Below are 18,479 nucleotides of genomic sequence, written 5' to 3' on the forward strand. Positions count from 1 at the left end.
CTGCACTGCGCAGTGAGTGCTCCAAGCCCCGGGAGAAGATGCTGCTGCACCGCCGACACCACCGCTGGTAAGTAATTGAGGGGGGGGGGAAGGCTGCCAGCACAAGCGAGGGGGTGGTGAAGGTCAGTCCCGGGCCCCAACATTACTAGTGGCGGCCCTGCTTCTTGCGTACCATATGGTCAAGGCTGCTCCCACAACAGCTCAGTAGGGTTGAGATCCGGTGACTGCGCTGGCCACTCCATTACAGACAGAATACCAGCTGCCTGCTTCTTCCCTAAATAGTTTTGGCATAATTTGGACCTGTGCTTTTTGGTCATTGCTCTGTTGAAGGAGGAAATTGGCTCCGATCAAGCGCTGTCCACAGGGTATGGCATGGCATTGCCACGAGTATGTCATGGCATTGGAGTGATGGCCTTCATTATTTAAACTCCCTTTTACCTTGCAGAAATCTTCCACTTTACCAGCACCAAAGCAGCCCCAAACCATCACATTACCTCCACCTTACTTAACAGATTTGTTCTGTGTCTTACAATGTTCTTCTGTGTGATTGAAAACCCTCAAACTTTACTTCATCTGTCCATAACACATTTTTACCAATCTTCCTCTGTCCAATGTCTGTATTCTTTTGCCCATATTAATATTTTTCTTGTATTGGTCAGTCTCGGATACAGCTTTTTCTTTGCCACTCTGCTAGCCTTTAGCATCCCGGAGTCACCTCTTCACTGCAGACGTTAACGCTGATGTTTTGCACATACCATTTAATGAAGCTGCCAGTTGAGGACCTGTGAGGCATCTATTTCTCAAACTAGAGACTCTAATGTTCTTGTCTTCTTGATCCGTTGTGCACAGGGGTCTCCTAATTCTCTTACTACTCTGGTTAGAGCCTGTTTGGCTGTTCTCTGAAGGGAGCTGAACACACCATTGTAGGAAATGTTCAGTTTTCTTGGCAATTTCTCACATGGACTAGCCTTCAATTCGAAAAACAAGAATAGACTGTCGAGTTTCACATGAAAGTTATTTTTCTATGGCCATTTTGAGAGCATAATCAAACTCACAAATGTGATGCTCCAGATACTCAATTAGCTCAGAGGAAGGCCAGTTTTATAGCCTCTCTAATGAACAAACCTATATTCAACTGTGCTTATATAATTGCACAAGGGTTTTCTAATCATTCATGAGTCTTCTAGTCTTCTAGTCTTCTAACGCAATTAGCAAACACAGTGTACCATTAGAACACTGTGATGATTGCTGGAATTGGGCTTCTATACACCTACTGTATGTAGATATTCCTTCAAAACACAGATGTTTGCAGCTAATATAATTAGGAAATTTCTAAGTGACCCAAAACTTTTAAACATTAGTGTATAAATATTAAAATAAACGGGTGGATGGGGGGAGTACAAGGTAGCGTAGTGTTTGCAGAGTGGTGTAAAAAGAAATAATCTCATTGTGGACTATCCCTAGTGGCCTAGCAAGCCACAGAAAGTAAACAAAGCTTTCTGCCACTCTACTCCGTTCATTCTGGGTTCGTGACCTGTCAGGTTTTTTTTTTTGCCAAGTCCCCGGGGTTCCATACATGGACCCAAGAGGACGTGATGTACGCAGGAGGACCCTGGTGAGTATGGTTTCCTTCCATAGGTACCAAAATTGGATTACTACAGGACCAGTCGATGGATGGATACCCACTTACATGTCAAGGTAGGTAAGTATATGTATGTATGTATGGGCTCAGTATGTAATAAAGTTTCAATTTCTTTGTATGTGTGTTTTTTTTCACTATTTGTACTGTTGTGGAACTAAAAGTTCCAGCGGGCGCTTTAAGTCTCCAAGTCCCTGAATGCAGTGCAGGCTTGCTGGGATTCATAATTTCACAGCAATATACAATAGTTTTTTTAATTTTTACACCATTTATTAGCCCGGTACCCACCGCACTGGGGTGCCGGGGACAGCCCCAGGCTTCAACCTGGGTAGGTAAATACTGGATGGGGGACCCCTTCATTGGGGGGGGGGCTCCCCACTCCCCCAGGACCCCTGCCCAGGCTGACCAGTCAGGGGGTTAATGCTTTGGCCGGGGGAATTGTATTAAACGTCTCCCCATGGCTGTGGCATTAGCCTGCTGGCTGGTTTGGCCTGGTGCTGGTTCCCAAAATATGGGAGACTCCTACTCGTTTTATCTCTCATATTTTGTGAATAAATACCGGCCCTTGGTACTGATGCTGGCTTTAAAAAATACAGGGAACCCCAACCTGGTTAGTTATAAAACCAGGAACGGCTCTTTGAGCCTGGGGCTGGATTAGGCCGTGGGGGGGACGGACCCCCACGCCATTTTTTTAAATGATTTATTCATTTTTTTTAACACTGCAGCCGGTACTCTTTAGTTAGCACGGCGCCCATCGCGGCCATCGCGGGCATTGAATGCACTAAAAAATCGGGTGCGACGCGACCGACGCGATGCCCGCGATTTCCCATAGGGAACAATGTTAAATGTCTCAATTGACCCGATTTTCCTGTTCAATGCCTCAATTGACCCGATTTTTCCATAGGAAACAATGTTAAATGGCCCACAGAGGCCAAATAGGCACCCTGAAGTGTGAAATGGCCCCCACAATTGTTAACGCCACCCCACGATCAACGTGAACCCGAAGCGTGGCGAGCGCAGCGAGCCCGCGAGGGGCGGCGGTACGCGTCCTACGACCTTTTCATACCCCCACTATCCACGTCGGCGTGGAGTTGAGAATAGAATAGTGTGGCGAGCGCAGCGAGCCACCAAGCCCGAAGCGTGGCGAGCGCACGCGGATACCTGTGAAGCCCGCGAAGGGACGCGTTTACCTGTGAAGGTATCCGCGTTCCCTTGCGGGGCTCGCTGCGCTAGCCACGCTTCGGGCTCAGTGGCTCGCTGCGCTCGCCACACTATTCTATTCTCAACTCCACGCCGACGTGGATAGTGGGGGTATGAAAAGGTCGTAGGACGCGTACCGCCGCCCCTCGCGGGCTCGCTGGGCTCGCCACGCTTCGGGTTGACGTTGATCGTGGGGTGGCGTTAACAATTGTGGGGGCCATTTCACACTTCAGGGTGGCTATTTGGCCTCTGTGGGCCATTTAACATTGTTTCCTATGGAAAAATTGGGTCAATTGAGGCATTGAACATGAAAATCGGGTCAATTGAGACATTTAACATTGTTCCCTATGGGAAATCGCGGGCATCGCGTCGGTCGCGTCGCACCCGATTTTTAGTGCATTCAATGCCCACGATGGCCGCGATTTTTTTACCTGCGATGCCCATGATCAAAATCGTGGGCGCCGTGCTAGGTAAAGAGTACCCTGCAGCCTGTATGGATCTGACTGATCCATGCAGGCTGCCAACTCGTATTTGTATTTAGCAGCCGTATATTTGGATGCTTAAAACGAATATGGCAGAATATGTCTGGCTACGCCATTGGCAAAATACAAATCTGTAAATACGGCAGATTATTAAATCTGCCCTATTTATGATTCATATTTTAGACAAAATACGACCGATGCCAGTCGTATTCTGTCGTATTGACATTGTGAATACGAGACTGAGCCACATTCATATTCTTACTAAATTTACTCCCATATAGTTAAAATCAATAGAGGATATAAAACTTAACTTCAATGTTGAGGTAGGTATATGGAGTATTCAAATCGCATTTCATCATGACTTCATCAAGGGGTAGGGACAGACTGGCTGGAGCTTATATACATATATACCCATACTAGGGTAGGGCAATTACCTACATCACTATCTGCCTTGAAATAAGTACGTAGTAATCTATCTTAAAGTAAAAATCATAATTTAAGTATATGATGGGATTATATTAGACTAAGGTCATACTCGTGTGCAGATAAGAAATGCCAACGTCCGTTTCACTGGTGTGGTTTTGTCAGTGAATTATCTTGAGATTGGTCAAGAATGATACATCTTAAATCCAGATGACTTGAACATACCCTAAATGACTGAATAAGAATTAAATAGTCTACTCTATGTCCAGACTAGTCTAGCCAACAGATTGAAACTCAACTAAAAATGTATTGACTGTCATATAGAAGAACCCGATGCATGTTCCACCAACTTTTTCACCAAAGGCGGTAACAACACAAATAGTATTTTTTTATTTGATTACTTTTAAGTTTAAATGGCAACAGTTTAATATAACAATGATTTTTGCTGATGCATGTTTCTATATCTTGTTACTAAACTGATCTCTGTCTCTTCTCATGAGATGTTTCCTGGAGTTCATGTCGGGCCTGAACACTATGATGAAACATTTAGGCAGGAACATGCAGATTACCAGAGCCCAACTGGAAGCCAAGATGGCAAATATCTCCATGGCTACTGTGTACTTGCCCCGAGCACTGAGGGAGGCCGGGATAAAGGAGACCCAGACACTGATGAAGGCCAGCATGCTGAACGTAATAAACTGGGCTTCATTGAAGCTGTCAGGAAGTCTTCGAGCCAGGAAGGCAACAATAAAACTAATGGTAGCTAGAAGGAACAGATAACCCAGCATGGTCCAGAAGGCAATGGGGGAGCCCTCATTACACTCAACAATGATGAGTCCAGGTTTGGTATGGGTGTTGTACTGTCGGAAAGGAGGAGCGAGTGACAGCCAAGTGATGCACAGGAGGAACTGGAACAGGAAACAAGTAGAAATTATCATATAGGACACTTGAGGTGTGGTCCATTTTCTCATCCTGTTGCCTGGTCTGGTGGCCATGAAAGCAAGCACCACTATGATAGTCTTTGCCAAAATACAAGAGATACAAAGGGCAAATACTAGGCCAAATGAAACTTGGCGTAGCAAACAGTTTACAGGTTGGGGGTAACCAATGAAAACTAAAGAGCAGAGGAAACAGAAAGACAGGGACACCAGCAGAAGGCAGCTTACGGAAAAATTGTTGGCTTTCACTATGGGCGTGTCCTTCCAGTGGATAAAAATTGCTAATATAAAAACAGGACTGGCAGAGGACAGTAAGCTTGAAGATAACAATGATGCTCCTAATGGATCGTCATAGTGCAGGTACTCTACAGGCTTCTGTAGACATATGGTTTTCTGGAGATTTGACCACTGGTCCCACGGACACTTCAGACAATGAACAGAATCTGAGAGAGAGATAAATTTGTTGAATTTTTATATTTTATAAACAAAGAAAGGTAATAGTATTATACCAGTACAATATTTCTGATATGGAATTATCTACAATATAACCATTAATGCTGAAACATGTAACTGAGCTCTTTGTCACATGCTACAAATATTGTAGGACAAACAGATGTGAAGGAAAGAGCCTTGTTGTATTAGTTTATTTTAAAGCAGTTATGTCTTCACAAACCCTAAAAACCCTAAACCTTATTGGATTTATGTTACTTCATCTCACTTTCCAAATCAAGGTCCTCAATCAACCCTATGTGTCAGGAGCTTCGTTTTGATTTTTTTTTGTCCAGCAAATTTTCCACAGAACACTTGAACATTTAATTTTCATGAGTGGGAGATAGTTAGTGGAAAAGAAAGGAAAAATAAATATGGGCACAGAATATAAACCAACAGCGTCACAATTGGATACGTGGTAATGGCCAATGGTGGCTAAACCTTTGAATTTTATTTAACATCAAGAGTGGCATCCTATTAGTCGCTGTAACTTACTTGGCCAATAACCTCACCTGAAGCTATTCAATTAGCCCCGATGTTGGCTTTATTAGGCAAAACTGAATCTGCTTTAAGCATCCTTTTTTTCCCCATGATCGCTGCTACAGAAAGACATAGGTTAACAACTTTTTTAATAAATTAAGAGGGAAGTCCTTGAACAGGACATTTTGTCCATCCCGGAATCAGTTGTCCTGGAAGATGTGCAGTAAACATTAAGTGTATAAGGGGCACGGCATTTCATGTAAGAGGGGCACTACTGTGTGGCATAACATATACTGTATAAGGGGTACTACTGTGTAATGCAACATGAAAAAGCGGCACAATGTGTGTAACATAAATATGGGAAGCTGTTGGTGGTGTAATATGAATCAGGAGCACTACGTGTGGTATAATGTGAATAAGATTGAACTTGTGGAGTAATTTGAATTGGGTGTACTATTGTGTGACCACACGCCTTAATTATAATATTTATTTTAGCAAGAATCTAAGACCGATTTATTAAGAATAGGAGAGTATGTGCAAATGTATAGTTTGCATTGAGGCATCGAACACCTTAGCACCGGTTGGGGACATAAGGTATCCCAAGCACCAGAAAGCTAAATCAATTTTTCAAATGTTTACTGCATATCAGGACATATGAGCAGGTCCAACACTCATCTGACTGGTTAGATATTTCTCCTTGTAGACAGGGGACACATTCAAAGCAACATACAGGTTGTCCTCTTATAGCGGCCTTCCAGGTACCCAGGGGACAGCTCTCACTGCAGACTGAGCGAGGGGTCTGGGGATAGGACACAATTTTGAGAGATTTTAAAAACAATACAAATTACTCTACTTGTCCGCTGTGTGTCATTCTATTGTGCAGTATTGTGGAGGCATTTACTTCATGAAGCATAATAACGACAATACCAACAATCTTTTCTTCTCATTCTGAGAAAGACTCATAATTCCTTCAATCTGGGTAGACATAAAGTTTGGTTCTGTGTATCAAATTAAATAGAAATGTAGGTCTACAGCATGTGTCAACGTATCATATTTTGTATGGCTATACTAGGTAAGGTCATCGTCCTACATCAATGCACCTCTTGTGGTTGATTTTTTTTTAGCCACTATAACAGATCTAGTGGAGTCACCATAATGTGTGACAAGTATGCAATAACCATAGAGTAAAGGCCTCCATACACTGGTCCGACTTGTCCTAAGGACAAATTGGACCAAATTCCCCTTGAGCGGGCAATGGCAGCAAAATAATAAAAAAAAACATTGTCAAAAGACTGGCCGACCATTGATTGACTGAGAGCACTCTCAGCCAATCAGCAGGGTCCGACCTGATGCGCACGGGACCGCACTTTGGGTGAGATGGGATGTCCAACACATCCAACTTGGGGCAATTTCTCAGCGTGATCAGTCGGGATCGGGTGTAATCGGCCCCAAATTTTGACCGGGTGCTGATACCCATAAAATGCTGGGCGTCCCCTTGCTGCCGCCCCCTGCCCACCCCTGGTCCTCCCTTCTTAGATCGAATGGCTAGGTGAGTGTGAATCTCCCCAAAGCTGTTTGATCCTGGGGTTTGCACATGCACATAATCATACAAGTACAAACCCCGAACATCAGGGATGGAGACGAATTTGGACCCAAATGAAAATCTATAGATACGTGAGACCATGGACCATTTAGAATAGGGGTGGACTTGTGGTGCCAAAGTCTATTTACTGGTGAGAGGGACTGGGAACAGGCCCAGCAGATCACATAGTACATAGCATGCCCCAGCATGACAAAAGCGAGGAACATGCCTCATGGGAATAGCTAGTAAATGTCCACTTTGGGTTACATTCAATATAATTATCTATTAGCTTCTCAGACAAGTAAGCATCTAGGTGCTTTGTGGATTAAGCACTCCCAGTATTTCTTGTAACATATTGTGCATTTTTATTTTTAATCCCATGGATGCCTATAGGGACAGAAGAGGACCGATCTACACTGGAGGCTGTAAGTATAATTTTTTTCACAGGTACCCTTAGGAATTCTTTATTAAAAAAACAAACACTAGTGAAGTGTTGCAAATAGACCTGGATTAATTAAATAATCAGCAGCCTGTAGATCCCCAAGAGACCATCAACCTCCAAATTAGAACACAGAATAACAGAAAACGGGATTTGGGGAACCACTGGCGCTTGAAAATATGTTCCTACTCCCACATGCGGACAGACACTTACTTAAAAGTTCTGTCTCGCATGCAGTTTGAAAGAAAACGCTACATGCATGCGAGACAGAACTTTTAAGTACCGTATTTATCGGCGTATAACACGCACTTTTTTCCCCCTGAAAACAGGGGGAAAAGATGGGTGCGTGTTATACGCCGATATGCGTGCTATACGGCGGTAATTTCATATAATAGGTGCGCGCCAGTGGTGTCCAGGTGTGCACCACTGGCGCAGCACCTCTACCCCACACCTCCGATCAGCTCCAGCCCCCCCCCCTGTCCCTGTGCTCCGGCGATCGGAGCTTCCCCGATCCCCCCAGCCCGCCTGTCACTTTACAGTGACGTCGGCGGCAGGCTCGGGTAATGTCGGCCAGGCTCGGGGGGGACTCGGAAGCGCTCAGGCACCCGAGTCCTCCCGAGCCGCGAACATCCCCCAGCCTGCCGCCGACGTCACTGCTAAATGTGACAGGCGGCTAGGAAGGGGGAGAGAGGCAGCAGGGAAGCTCCGGCGTACTAACGCCGGAGCGGAGGCGAGGGGGGGGCGGGCTGCTTCTAACCTTCTGTGGTGGGTTTTGCTGGGGCAGGATAAACCTGCCCTGGTAGGTTTGTCCTGCCCCAGCACAACCCACCACCCAAGGGGTTAAAGCTCCTCCCTGCACAGTGACTCCTTCCTCCCTGGCTACAGCAGCGTCTGTAAAAAAAAATAAGTTTTTATTTAGAAATTTAACTTTTTTTCCTGAGATTTCCCTTTTAAAATGAAGGTGCGTGTTATACGCCTGTGCGTGTTATACGCCGATAAATACGGTAAGTGTCTGTCCGCATGTGGGAGTAGGAATAACCTGTTCCTGCTGACTGATTGCCCACACTCATCTGTATTTTAGTAGGTGGTTGGACACCAGTATCATCCTGCTTTCATAAAATATAACATATTTTCAAGCGCCAGTGGTTCCCCAAATCCCGTTTTCTGTTACCCTTAGGAATTATACAGGACAGCTTCATGGGGCTTGGAGATCTACTACAAAACCCAATACTTATTTTTAGCCTTTTATTTTTACACTATCAGCCCGGAACCCACTACCGAGAGGTTCTGGGGACAGCCCTGTGTTGAGCCCAGGCGAGGGGGACCACTTTATTGGGGGTCCCCACTCCCCCAGGGACCTGGCCAGGACTGACCAGCCATGGTTGTCATGTTTTGGCCTCGGGACCTTATATGGTTGGTTTCCAAAATACAGGTGACCCCTACTCCTTTTGTCCCCTTTATTTTGGGAACCAGGACTGGGCCATAAGCCTGTTGATGGTTATAGAAATACAGGGGGACCCCATGTCTTTTTTTCCCTTGTATATCTGCAACCAGGACCTGCTCAAAGAGCCTGGGGCCGGTTATTCTGGTGGGGGGGACCCGACGCCATTTTGTTTCATTATTTATCTTACAGTATCTTATTTTTCCACAGAGAAGCCTGATGGATCTGACCGATCCATGAGATGCTTCAGCCTCATCTGTATTTGGCTGCCCAGCAGGCCCATTACTATGTAAGCATGAAAGAGTTTAATCAGATGAAAGTTATTTATTCATGAAAGACTTATTTTGAGTAAATATGGGAGTAAGACTCTGATTCAGAGTGAGCTCTAATTTTGAGAAACTTCACAAATTTACAACTCCCGGCGACATGCTTCCAGAAGGCCACACAGAACAGGGCAAGGCGCCCCAAACACTGGATCATTCCCCACAATGCAAAGCAACAATTTTGCGATTGCATTTCTGAAGAGTGAGCATTTCGCTATACAGCGAAGCGCTCACACAACACCGGTTGCCCTCTGGCTGCGCAGTCAAGTCCCAAAGCCAGATGCAGGACGGCCATGTTTGGGGTCACAGCGGCTGCATATGACATCATGCAGCTGCCCCCCCCAAAAAACTTTAATTTTAAGGCTTGATACTGTGACTTTTTTTTATTCCTTAATCTTGTGCGGTGAACACTTTGTGGCACCTTATATTTAAAAGTTAATAATAAATATATATATATAAGTACTGTATATACTAACAATACAGTCACAAGTCAAGTCTCACAAGTCAATAGGTCACCACCGTAAGGTCAACATTACAAAATCTAGACAATCACTAGGTCGACACTGACAAAAGTTGTCGTGAAAATGTCAACATGAGTTTTTCACTAATTGTTCCTTTTTTTTTACTTGTTAATGCTTTACCATTGATGAGGACTCTGGAGGAGAGCGGTAAAGTGTGCCTGGCACAGCAGTAATGGATCAAGGCACTTTGCCAGAAGCATGGCGGAGGATATACTAATTAGGTCACCACATGCTCGGGTGTTGACACAAAAAAAAAGTTCAAAAGAGTCGACCTATAATCTCGATGCCATACTAGCCTCCAAGTTATATGATTTTAGCTGTTTTTTTAATCAGTTTTTGAAAAAATGTTGTTCCAAAATAAAAAAAAGGTACTCTTTACCTAGAAGGGCGCCAGCGATTGGAATCGCGGGCGTCGGGGGTAAAAATCGCGGGCATCGCGGGTAAATCGCGGGTACATAAAAATCTGCTACCCGCGATGACCGCGATTTTCCCATAGGGAACAATGTTAAAAAGGCTGATTGAGCGCGATTTTCATGTAAAATGCCTCAATGCCCGCGATTTGGCCATAGGAATCAATGTTAAATGGGCTACAAAGCCCAAATAGGCACAATTAACCCTTAAATGTCCCCCCAAATTTTTAACGCCACCCCACGATCCACGCCAACCCGAAGCGTGGCGAGCGCAGCGAGCCCGCGAGGGGCGGCGGTACGCGTCCTCCGACCTTTTCATGCCCTACTATCCACGTCGGCGTGGAGTTGAGAATAGAATAGTGTGGCGAGCGCAGCGAGCCACCGAGCCCGAAGCGTGGCGAGCGCAGCGAGCCCCGCGAGGGGACGCGGATACCTTCACAGGTAAACGCGTCCCCTCGCGGGCTTCACAGGTGTCCGCGTCGCCACGCCTCGCGGGGCGCGCTGCGCTCGCCACGCTTCGGGCTCGCCACACTATTCTATTCTCAACTCCACGCCGACGTGGATAGTAGGGCATGAAAAGGTCGGAGGACGCGTACCGCCGCCCCTCGCTGCGCTCGCCACGCTTCGGGTTGGCGTGGATCGTGGGGTGGCGTTAAAAATTTGGGGGGACATTTAAGGGTTAATTGTGCCTATTTGGGCTCTGTAGCCCATTTAACATTGATTCCTATGGCCAAATCGGGTCCATTGAGGCATTTAACAGTAAAATCGCGTCGGTCGGGCCATTTAACATTGATTCCTATGGGAAATCGGGTGCATCGCGTCGCGGGCATCGCGGGTACATTTATGGACGGCCGCGACGCGACCGACGCGATTTCCATGTTTAACATGGGTTTCAATGGGAAATCGCGGGCATCGCGTCGGTCGCGTCGCGGCCAGACATAAATGTACCCGCGATCACCACGACGGGCGCCCTTCTAGGTAAAGAGTACCAAAAAAAAATAGTCTCAGGGGGCCCACACCGCACACGATGCGCCCATGTTTCTAATACTTACCATCCAGAGTTCAGCAGCGGCGGTAAAAGTGATGCAGAAATCGCCAGAAAAATGGCACGGCGGCAATTTTTTGGCAGCCTGTGCATGCACAGTGGAGTCTGAGTGCTCTAGTGCTCAGATTCCACAACACTGCACTGCTGACGACAGCAGCAACAATACAAAAATAGTTGGAAAAAATGGCCGCTGCAACACTTTTCCAGAGATTCACGAATGCACAGTAGGATCTAGTGCAGAGAGGAGGGGGCCCGGCCAGAGGTGGCTGCACATGGGTCTCTCATCTGTTAAACGCCCCTGCGGACAACCTATTAATATTTTATATTTATAAGTAGCGAAGGAAAATGTCTTAATTGAAATTAAAAATATTTTAGAAAAAGTTTATTTTATATAGCACAAAACATGATAAAATGTGGTGTATTATCTCCTGAAAACTAACTTTATAAGTGGAAACAATGGACGTAGACAAGGTCCCACCTGTTTTTGCCCCATAGACCACAGCAACAGGCTTGAGTTGATGATGAGAGTTTGATGAGAAGATGTGACGGTGTCATATCTGCCGACTGTGACCTGTCCCATAGTCCCTTCTTGGGTCATCTGCCAGTTCACAATGTCAAAGGCGGCGGGGATGTCTCCATGATCATCGAAGTAAATGTCGCTCCCGCTGCTCAGTGCAACCCTCACGTTCTTTATATAGTGCAGAAGCTGTGAGGAAGATTTATTTTATTTGTTAATCTACATTTTACTCTTAACCACATATGGGGTCCGATACAGAACGGCTGTGAATACGGAGCACAAGCGTTTTTTTTGGTAATTCACATGCATCGACCTTGCGCATTTGTGAAAACACGGGCACGGTGAAATGTGCATCCTAACGAATGGGTGCAGCACCATGGGACTGCGAAGAGGGGCACGAAGGGGACATGCAGTGAGATGCAGGCAGTCGTGCAGGCCCTGGATATAATGGCGGGCGATATGAAAGGGTGGGTGGAATCTATCCTAGAATTTTAAATTTAATTATCTATTTAATTTCTATCAATAATATATTTTAAGTTTTTCATTCAGATTTATTTTGTTAATATAAAATAAAATTGTTGGTACTTGTGTATTTTCGCGGCGCCCCCGATCTCCATCGCGCGATGTTTTAATCGCATCGCCCGCCGACCTTTTCATACCCCACTATCCACGTCGGCGTGGAGTTGAGAATAGAAAGTGTGGCGCGCGCAGCGCGCCACCGAGCCCGAAGCGTGGCGAGCGTAGCGAGCCCCGCGAGGGGACGCGGATACCTTTGCAGGTATCGGAGTCCCCTCGCGGGCTTCACAGGTATCCGCATCCCCTCGCTTCGGGCTCGGTGGCTCGCCGCGCTCGACACACTTTCTATTCTCAACTCCACGCCGACGTGGATAGTGGGGGTATGAAAATGTCGGAGGACGCGTACCGCCGCCCCTCGCGGGCTCGCAGCGCTCGCCATGCTTCGTGTTCACGTTTATAGTGGGGGGGGGGTGGCGTGGGGGTGCATTTAACATTGTAAGCACCCATTAGGGTGCTTATACAATGTTTAATCGCATCGCATTGTATGGCATTCTATGCCATATACAATGTCATACAATTTTTAAATTGTATGGCATTGTACAATATTGCGCAATATCGCGTCGCATCGCATACCATTGCATGCCTTATGGTATGCGATGCGATGGGCGCCGCCAAAATACACAAGTACCAAATAGTTTTGCCAGTACGCATTATGCCACAGTATCCCTAATGCAAATGATAACATACAGTGGCCCCTGTTCATATTATGCCACATACCATTATGCCTGTTCTTACGGGAGAGTAACCTCCCGTTCACATTATGCGTCATTATAGTGCATCTGTTTCATATTATGCCACATTATAGAGGCCCCTGTTCTTATCATGCAACTAAAGAATATGGTTTTAAAGTTCTTATATTATCTTTAGTATTTATTTGCAGCCATTTTGAATTTACAAAAATGGCTCCCAGACAAAAATTGGCTCCCAGACAAAAATTGACTCCCAGCCATATTACAGTGGACACCACTTAAAATTAAATATATTTTTTTTGGGGGGAAAAGCTACCTTCTGATGCACTATTGCATCAATCACTTATATTGGACTGCACCCACCAGCATAACTTACCTGCCATGGCTTGAAAATCAAAATGTCTTTACAGCTCAAATATGGATCGTTGCCGTCTTTCAATTTGCAGTTCTTCAGGTCTTTCAAAGCTTTGACCACCACATAGGCTGCAGCGTAATGACCATGAGTAAAGATCAAACTGCTGGTGTAGGCAAAGCTGTTCCTGGTGGTCTCAATACTCTCTTCCCCCGTGCATTTTTTCATTGCGGGGTCCAAAGATCCAGTTGTGTTTTTCTCATACATAAACTTACAGTTGAAGAGTTTTTCCCAGTATAAGTTTACCCAGGACTCTTGCATGGAAGGGTGGATCATGCTGAGGTAGTTATTGAATCCTGGAATCTCTCTATTGTGTGTAAATAATCCAATGGACCCTGATAATACTTGAGAAAATCTTCCAGATAAGAACAAACTACTCATCGACCAAGCAACATTGGAAACAAAAATCTTCCCTTTGATTTTCTGTTTGATCATCTCCTCCATGATAAGAACCAAGTCAATGTCAATAGAGAAGATAACGACAACCTTAACCGATGACTCTTTGATGACCTTGACTATGTGGGGGGCATTGCGGTCTAGTTGAGATAAACGGATGTATTCAGTGAAGGCCACGCATGCTCCAGCCTTTACTATCTCTTCCCTGATTGGCTGAATTCCCTGTAGGCCATAATCACTGTCCATGGCCAACAGACCGACCCAGGTCCAACCAAAGTGCAGAATAAGCTTAGCTAGTCCCATAGACTGTTCCTTATCACTGGGAACAGTCCGGACAAAGGAGGGGAACTTTATTTGATTACTTAGGAGAGAGATACTCGATGATGCACTGATCTGAAAAAACAAACAAAAATATTTTCCATATTTGCAGTAACACCATAAACTTGTATTTGCAATGATTTAAAACTTTGAAACATGTTAAATCTGATCTCCCCATGTAATAAAAAGTGTATCTGAGTTTGGTGAACTCAGCCCAAAATATACCCTACTGTAGATAACCAGCTGGGCCTTATTCTCATTTGCAGGGCTGCCAATAGGGGGGTTCTGTGGGTACAGCTGTCCCGTTCCCCGGCCTCTGGGCCTGGGCAGCTCATTTTACCCACAGCAAATCCCCCCCCCCCCCCCAACTGCCTCCGCTGTGCTGAACAAAGAAGGTCCAGGAGTGCAGGCTTATTCCACCCAGGAAGCTGGCAGCCAATTTAAATGCTGCATCGGCTTTTGCGCCAATCAGAGCTTGCGTACCAGCAACCAATCAGAGCGGGTTGTCGGTAAGCTAGCTGTGATTGGCCCAACAGCTGGTGCTGCATTATAATCGGCCGCCGGCCAGGAGATGGGGGAACAGGAGGCAGATTATGGTAAATCAAGTGAGATGGGGGTGGGGGGGGGAGGGGGCGGACTGGATATAAGTTCCGAGCCCCAAAATTCCTGATGGTGGGCCTGCTCGTTTGTGAATGCTTATGCTATTTCAAGCTATATATTATGCATTTTGTAATTGTGGTTGAGTGACAGGTTTCCCCATGTCAGCAAGGATTTAATCTCCTGGGATTCAGGGGGTAACTCCAAACCTCAAGGCCTATTTAATACTAGCAGTTGAATTGTGTTGGGTCAGTGTTGGAGGAGATATACAGTATATCCAAATCCAACTCTGTCTGCACATGTTACATCTGCCCCACCTGCAGTGCACATGGTTTCGCCCATTTTGAGAACAAATTTGTACTGCGATCAGATCTGAACACGGGCCAATATCAGAGATGCATTTCTGACAACGTTTTAATGTTTGCCCAATTGCCAAAAGTTACTGCCAGCAGAGGCATAACTAGCACTTGTAAACGTTTCTACTGAGGGCCTTATATACAGCATAGTCTGACATTTGTGCCCAGGTGGCCATGAATCCAGAATATAAACAACAGAGGTTCTCCTCTGTGTATTCAGATTCAGAATTGTGCTGGAAAGTTTTTTTTTCCTATGGCCACCTCTGCAGGCCTTCCTCCTCATGATGTAAGTGGACATGTTTTTATTGGTTATTAGTTTGAAAGAGAATCCTTTGCCACCAATCCGCAGGAGGTCAACCTGCCCCAAGAACTGGGAGATCCTCTCTAATGGAACCCGAGAGGTGTATCAGCAGAGATCACTCACAGCGGCTGGAAGGTAATTTTCTTGTCTTGGTGACTCACCCTGGATTGGTTGGCCCCACAGCATTTTATTTCCATCGCACACATGGCAAATCAGCCAGGGTAGGTATTCCATGGTATGGATTGTTCTTTTTCAGAAGTACATTTCCTATTGTGACCAGGGCCGGATTTGTGACTAGGCCCGTGAGGCACGGGCCTAGGGGCGGCACCTATTATGGGCGGCACGGCAGGCTGCCTGTGAGGAAATCCCACTGCACCCTCTTGAAGTTTTTCTAAGTCCCCTCCTGTGCAGAGGCTGTGGTCTCCTCATTCCTACCGCATATATACGGGAGACCCCCGGCACCGCCAGCAGTGCATTAGCTCTAGCGCTGATCTTAAGGCACAGCAGTGGGAACTGTCCTCGGCGGCTCCCGCCGACCCCCGTCCCCGTGAGAGATCCAGCGGGGGGAAATTACTTGGCTCCCGGGTCCCCCATCCACAAATCCACCGCACTGAGCATAGTGGCTCCCCCCCTTCGGCGCCGGACTCAAACCGGGGCCGCTGACTGTAGCGCTGATCCTCAGAACCAGCTGGAGGAGGGGTAACGAATTGTCGGCTCCCTGTCACTGAACATGAATCCCGGCGCAGATAATGGCGGCTTCCCCAGACCCAGCCCCACCGGCGCCGCTTATCATCAGACCCAGCAAGGAGGGATGATTCAGTGGCTTCCCCCTTCCCCCAGCGTGCATCATGGAGGGGATAAAAGCAGGAGCTGAGGAGCTGCATTGTGCGTGGGACTGGACACACAAGTGATCCCCAGGTCAGTGCTTCCATCTAACCAACCGTCCCCCAGCCCAGTGCCCCATCTAACCAACCATGCCCTGCATCCAGCCTAGTACCCCCATGTAACCAACCATTCCCATCCCAGTGCCCCCATCTAACCAAACATGCTCCGTCTCCAGCCTATTGCCCCCCATTTCACCACCCATCCCATATCCAGCCCAATGCCCCCCATCTAACCAACCATCCCCAGCTTAGTGCCCCCATCTAACCAACCATCCGCCGCCCCCAGTCCAGTGCCCCTAATATAACCAACTATCCACTGTCCCCATCCCAGTGTCTGTCACCATGCCCCCCTTAGCTCTCCGATCAGCTACCCAATCAGACCTTAACCATTACCCAACCTGTCCGGTCCTGCCTTCTACTGTCATATCCCTCCCCATTTACTATTCTAATTCCATAGCCTCCCCCCCCCTTCATTCTGGCGGAGTGCTGGGGGACCCCTTTCAAAATTTTGCACCAGTCCAGTCCTTGCCAGGCAGCAGCAGCATGGCCGAGCGGGCAGTGGCAAATAACGCTGCCGCTTGTCACTCGACGCTGCCTGCTCGCTAGCCATGAACATGAAATCACAGTCGGTCTCGCGGTGTGCCCGGGAGGATCCGCTGCTCACTGGCTCAGGCTCACGGCTGCCCTCCGCCCATTGACTATTCTATACACACAGCCTATTGGCTGCTGTTTATAGAATGGGCGGGGACAGCTGCGGAGCCAAACGGCGTGCCCGTCCCTGGCAGTGCGTTGACAATGAAGGTAATCCTCCCCCTCCTGGTCTCCCTCCCTCCGGGTCCATCCAGTGGGCAGTGGCAGTCTAGACTGCGAAAAAAAAAATGAGGGGGGCGGCCAAAAATGTTGTGCCTAGGGGCGGCCTGACACCTAAATTCGCCCCTGATTGTGACCATAGATGGATCAGTGTAGAGGTGCCCATACACGTTGCGATATGTGTGCTGTGCGTTTTGAACTTCATTTGTGGCGTGCGATTTTGGCACTTGTAGGGGGATGCGATCTACTGTACTGTGCGGGTGCGATGCGTGTCCCCGCGGGTACAATATTGTATAGCACAAAAAGTATCTGCAGGCAGTACTTTTTGTGCTGCATCACATCAGTTTTGTAGTACATGCGATGCGATTTTAGCCTCTTTTTTTCTTTTTGAGTTTATAGTTACCTAATGGACATCGCATCGTATAACATCGCATGTACTACAAAACTGATGCGATGCGATGTACTGCCTGCAGATACTTTTTGTGCTATACAATATTGTACCCGCGGGGACGCGCATCGCATCACATCGCATCCCCGCAGGTACACGGTGTGATTTTAACCGATTCAATGCGTTTTGAACTTTAAAAGTTCAAAATGCATGTTAAAATCGCAACGTGTATGGGCACCTTAGGAACTAGTTCAGACTGAACTTAATGTGGTTAAAGGAATGGGGATTTTGCACTTTGCTAATATTTTAATCATGCGGGGTCTGATCCCAGATGAGAAAGATCCTTATGACCAATTCTTTTGAACTGGAGGTATACATGGGGATGTGCAAACCTGGCCAACTTTCTCAGTCCATTTAAGTATCAAAGACAAACCTACCACCAGGGCCTAATTCAGACGGGATTGCAAAGCTAATTTTTTGGACAATGGACAAAACCATATTGCAATGCAGGTGGGGCAAATGTAACATGAGAGAGATATACTAAGCTCCCATGTATCGGCCAAATAGCAGCTTGGCTGGTTACGGGTGTGATCGGGTCCGTTTTGTGCGAGAACAAGCAGCTTATTTACTTATTTAGCCAAGCACTGCCAAACATGGGCAACATACGGATCAGTAAGACCAGTTAGATCAGTTAGATCCATTAGGTACTTCTATGTGTAAAAGAAAATTAGGTACTTGTGTACTAGCACGGCGCCCCGATAATTAGTCGCCCGATTTTTTAATCACATCGCATCGCATGCCATACACCCGATGGCATGCGATG

The 18,479-nt window shown here is 46.6% G+C and overlaps 1 protein-coding gene across 1 annotated transcript; it reads right to left on the reverse strand.

The window, feature by feature from the left end:
• Positions 1–4,146: 4,146 nt before the first annotated feature.
• Positions 4,147–16,565, reverse strand: LOC146073369 (extracellular calcium-sensing receptor-like). Its single transcript, XM_083180548.1, has 5 exons — positions 15,736–16,565; positions 13,571–14,395; positions 11,891–12,118; positions 6,291–6,450; positions 4,147–5,152 (listed from the first exon to the last, which is right to left on the reverse strand). Exons 1-5 carry the CDS (start codon positions 15,778–15,780, stop codon positions 4,203–4,205), a joined length of 2,208 nt encoding a protein of 735 aa, XP_083036674.1. The 5' UTR covers positions 15,781–16,565; the 3' UTR covers positions 4,147–4,202.
• Between the last annotated feature and the right edge of the window lie 1,914 nt (positions 16,566–18,479).

This window comes from Crinia signifera, chromosome 4 (genome assembly GCF_055691185.1).
Source record: "Crinia signifera chromosome 4, ASM5569118v1, whole genome shotgun sequence".
Lineage (NCBI taxonomy): Eukaryota > Metazoa > Chordata > Amphibia > Anura > Myobatrachidae > Crinia > Crinia signifera.

Coding starts and splice junctions, on each gene's coding strand:
- LOC146073369 (XM_083180548.1), bottom strand. CDS start 15,780: ATGTGTGCGATGGAAATAAAATGCTGTGGGGCCAACCAATCCAGG. Junction 14,396..15,735: donor GTGGGGCCAACCAATCCAGG/GTGAGTCACCAA, acceptor TTGTTTTTTCAG/ATCAGTGCATCATCGAGTAT. Junction 5,153..6,290: donor CTCATATGTCCTGATATGCA/GTAAACATTTGA, acceptor ATAAAATATAAA/AATTCAACAAATTTATCTCT.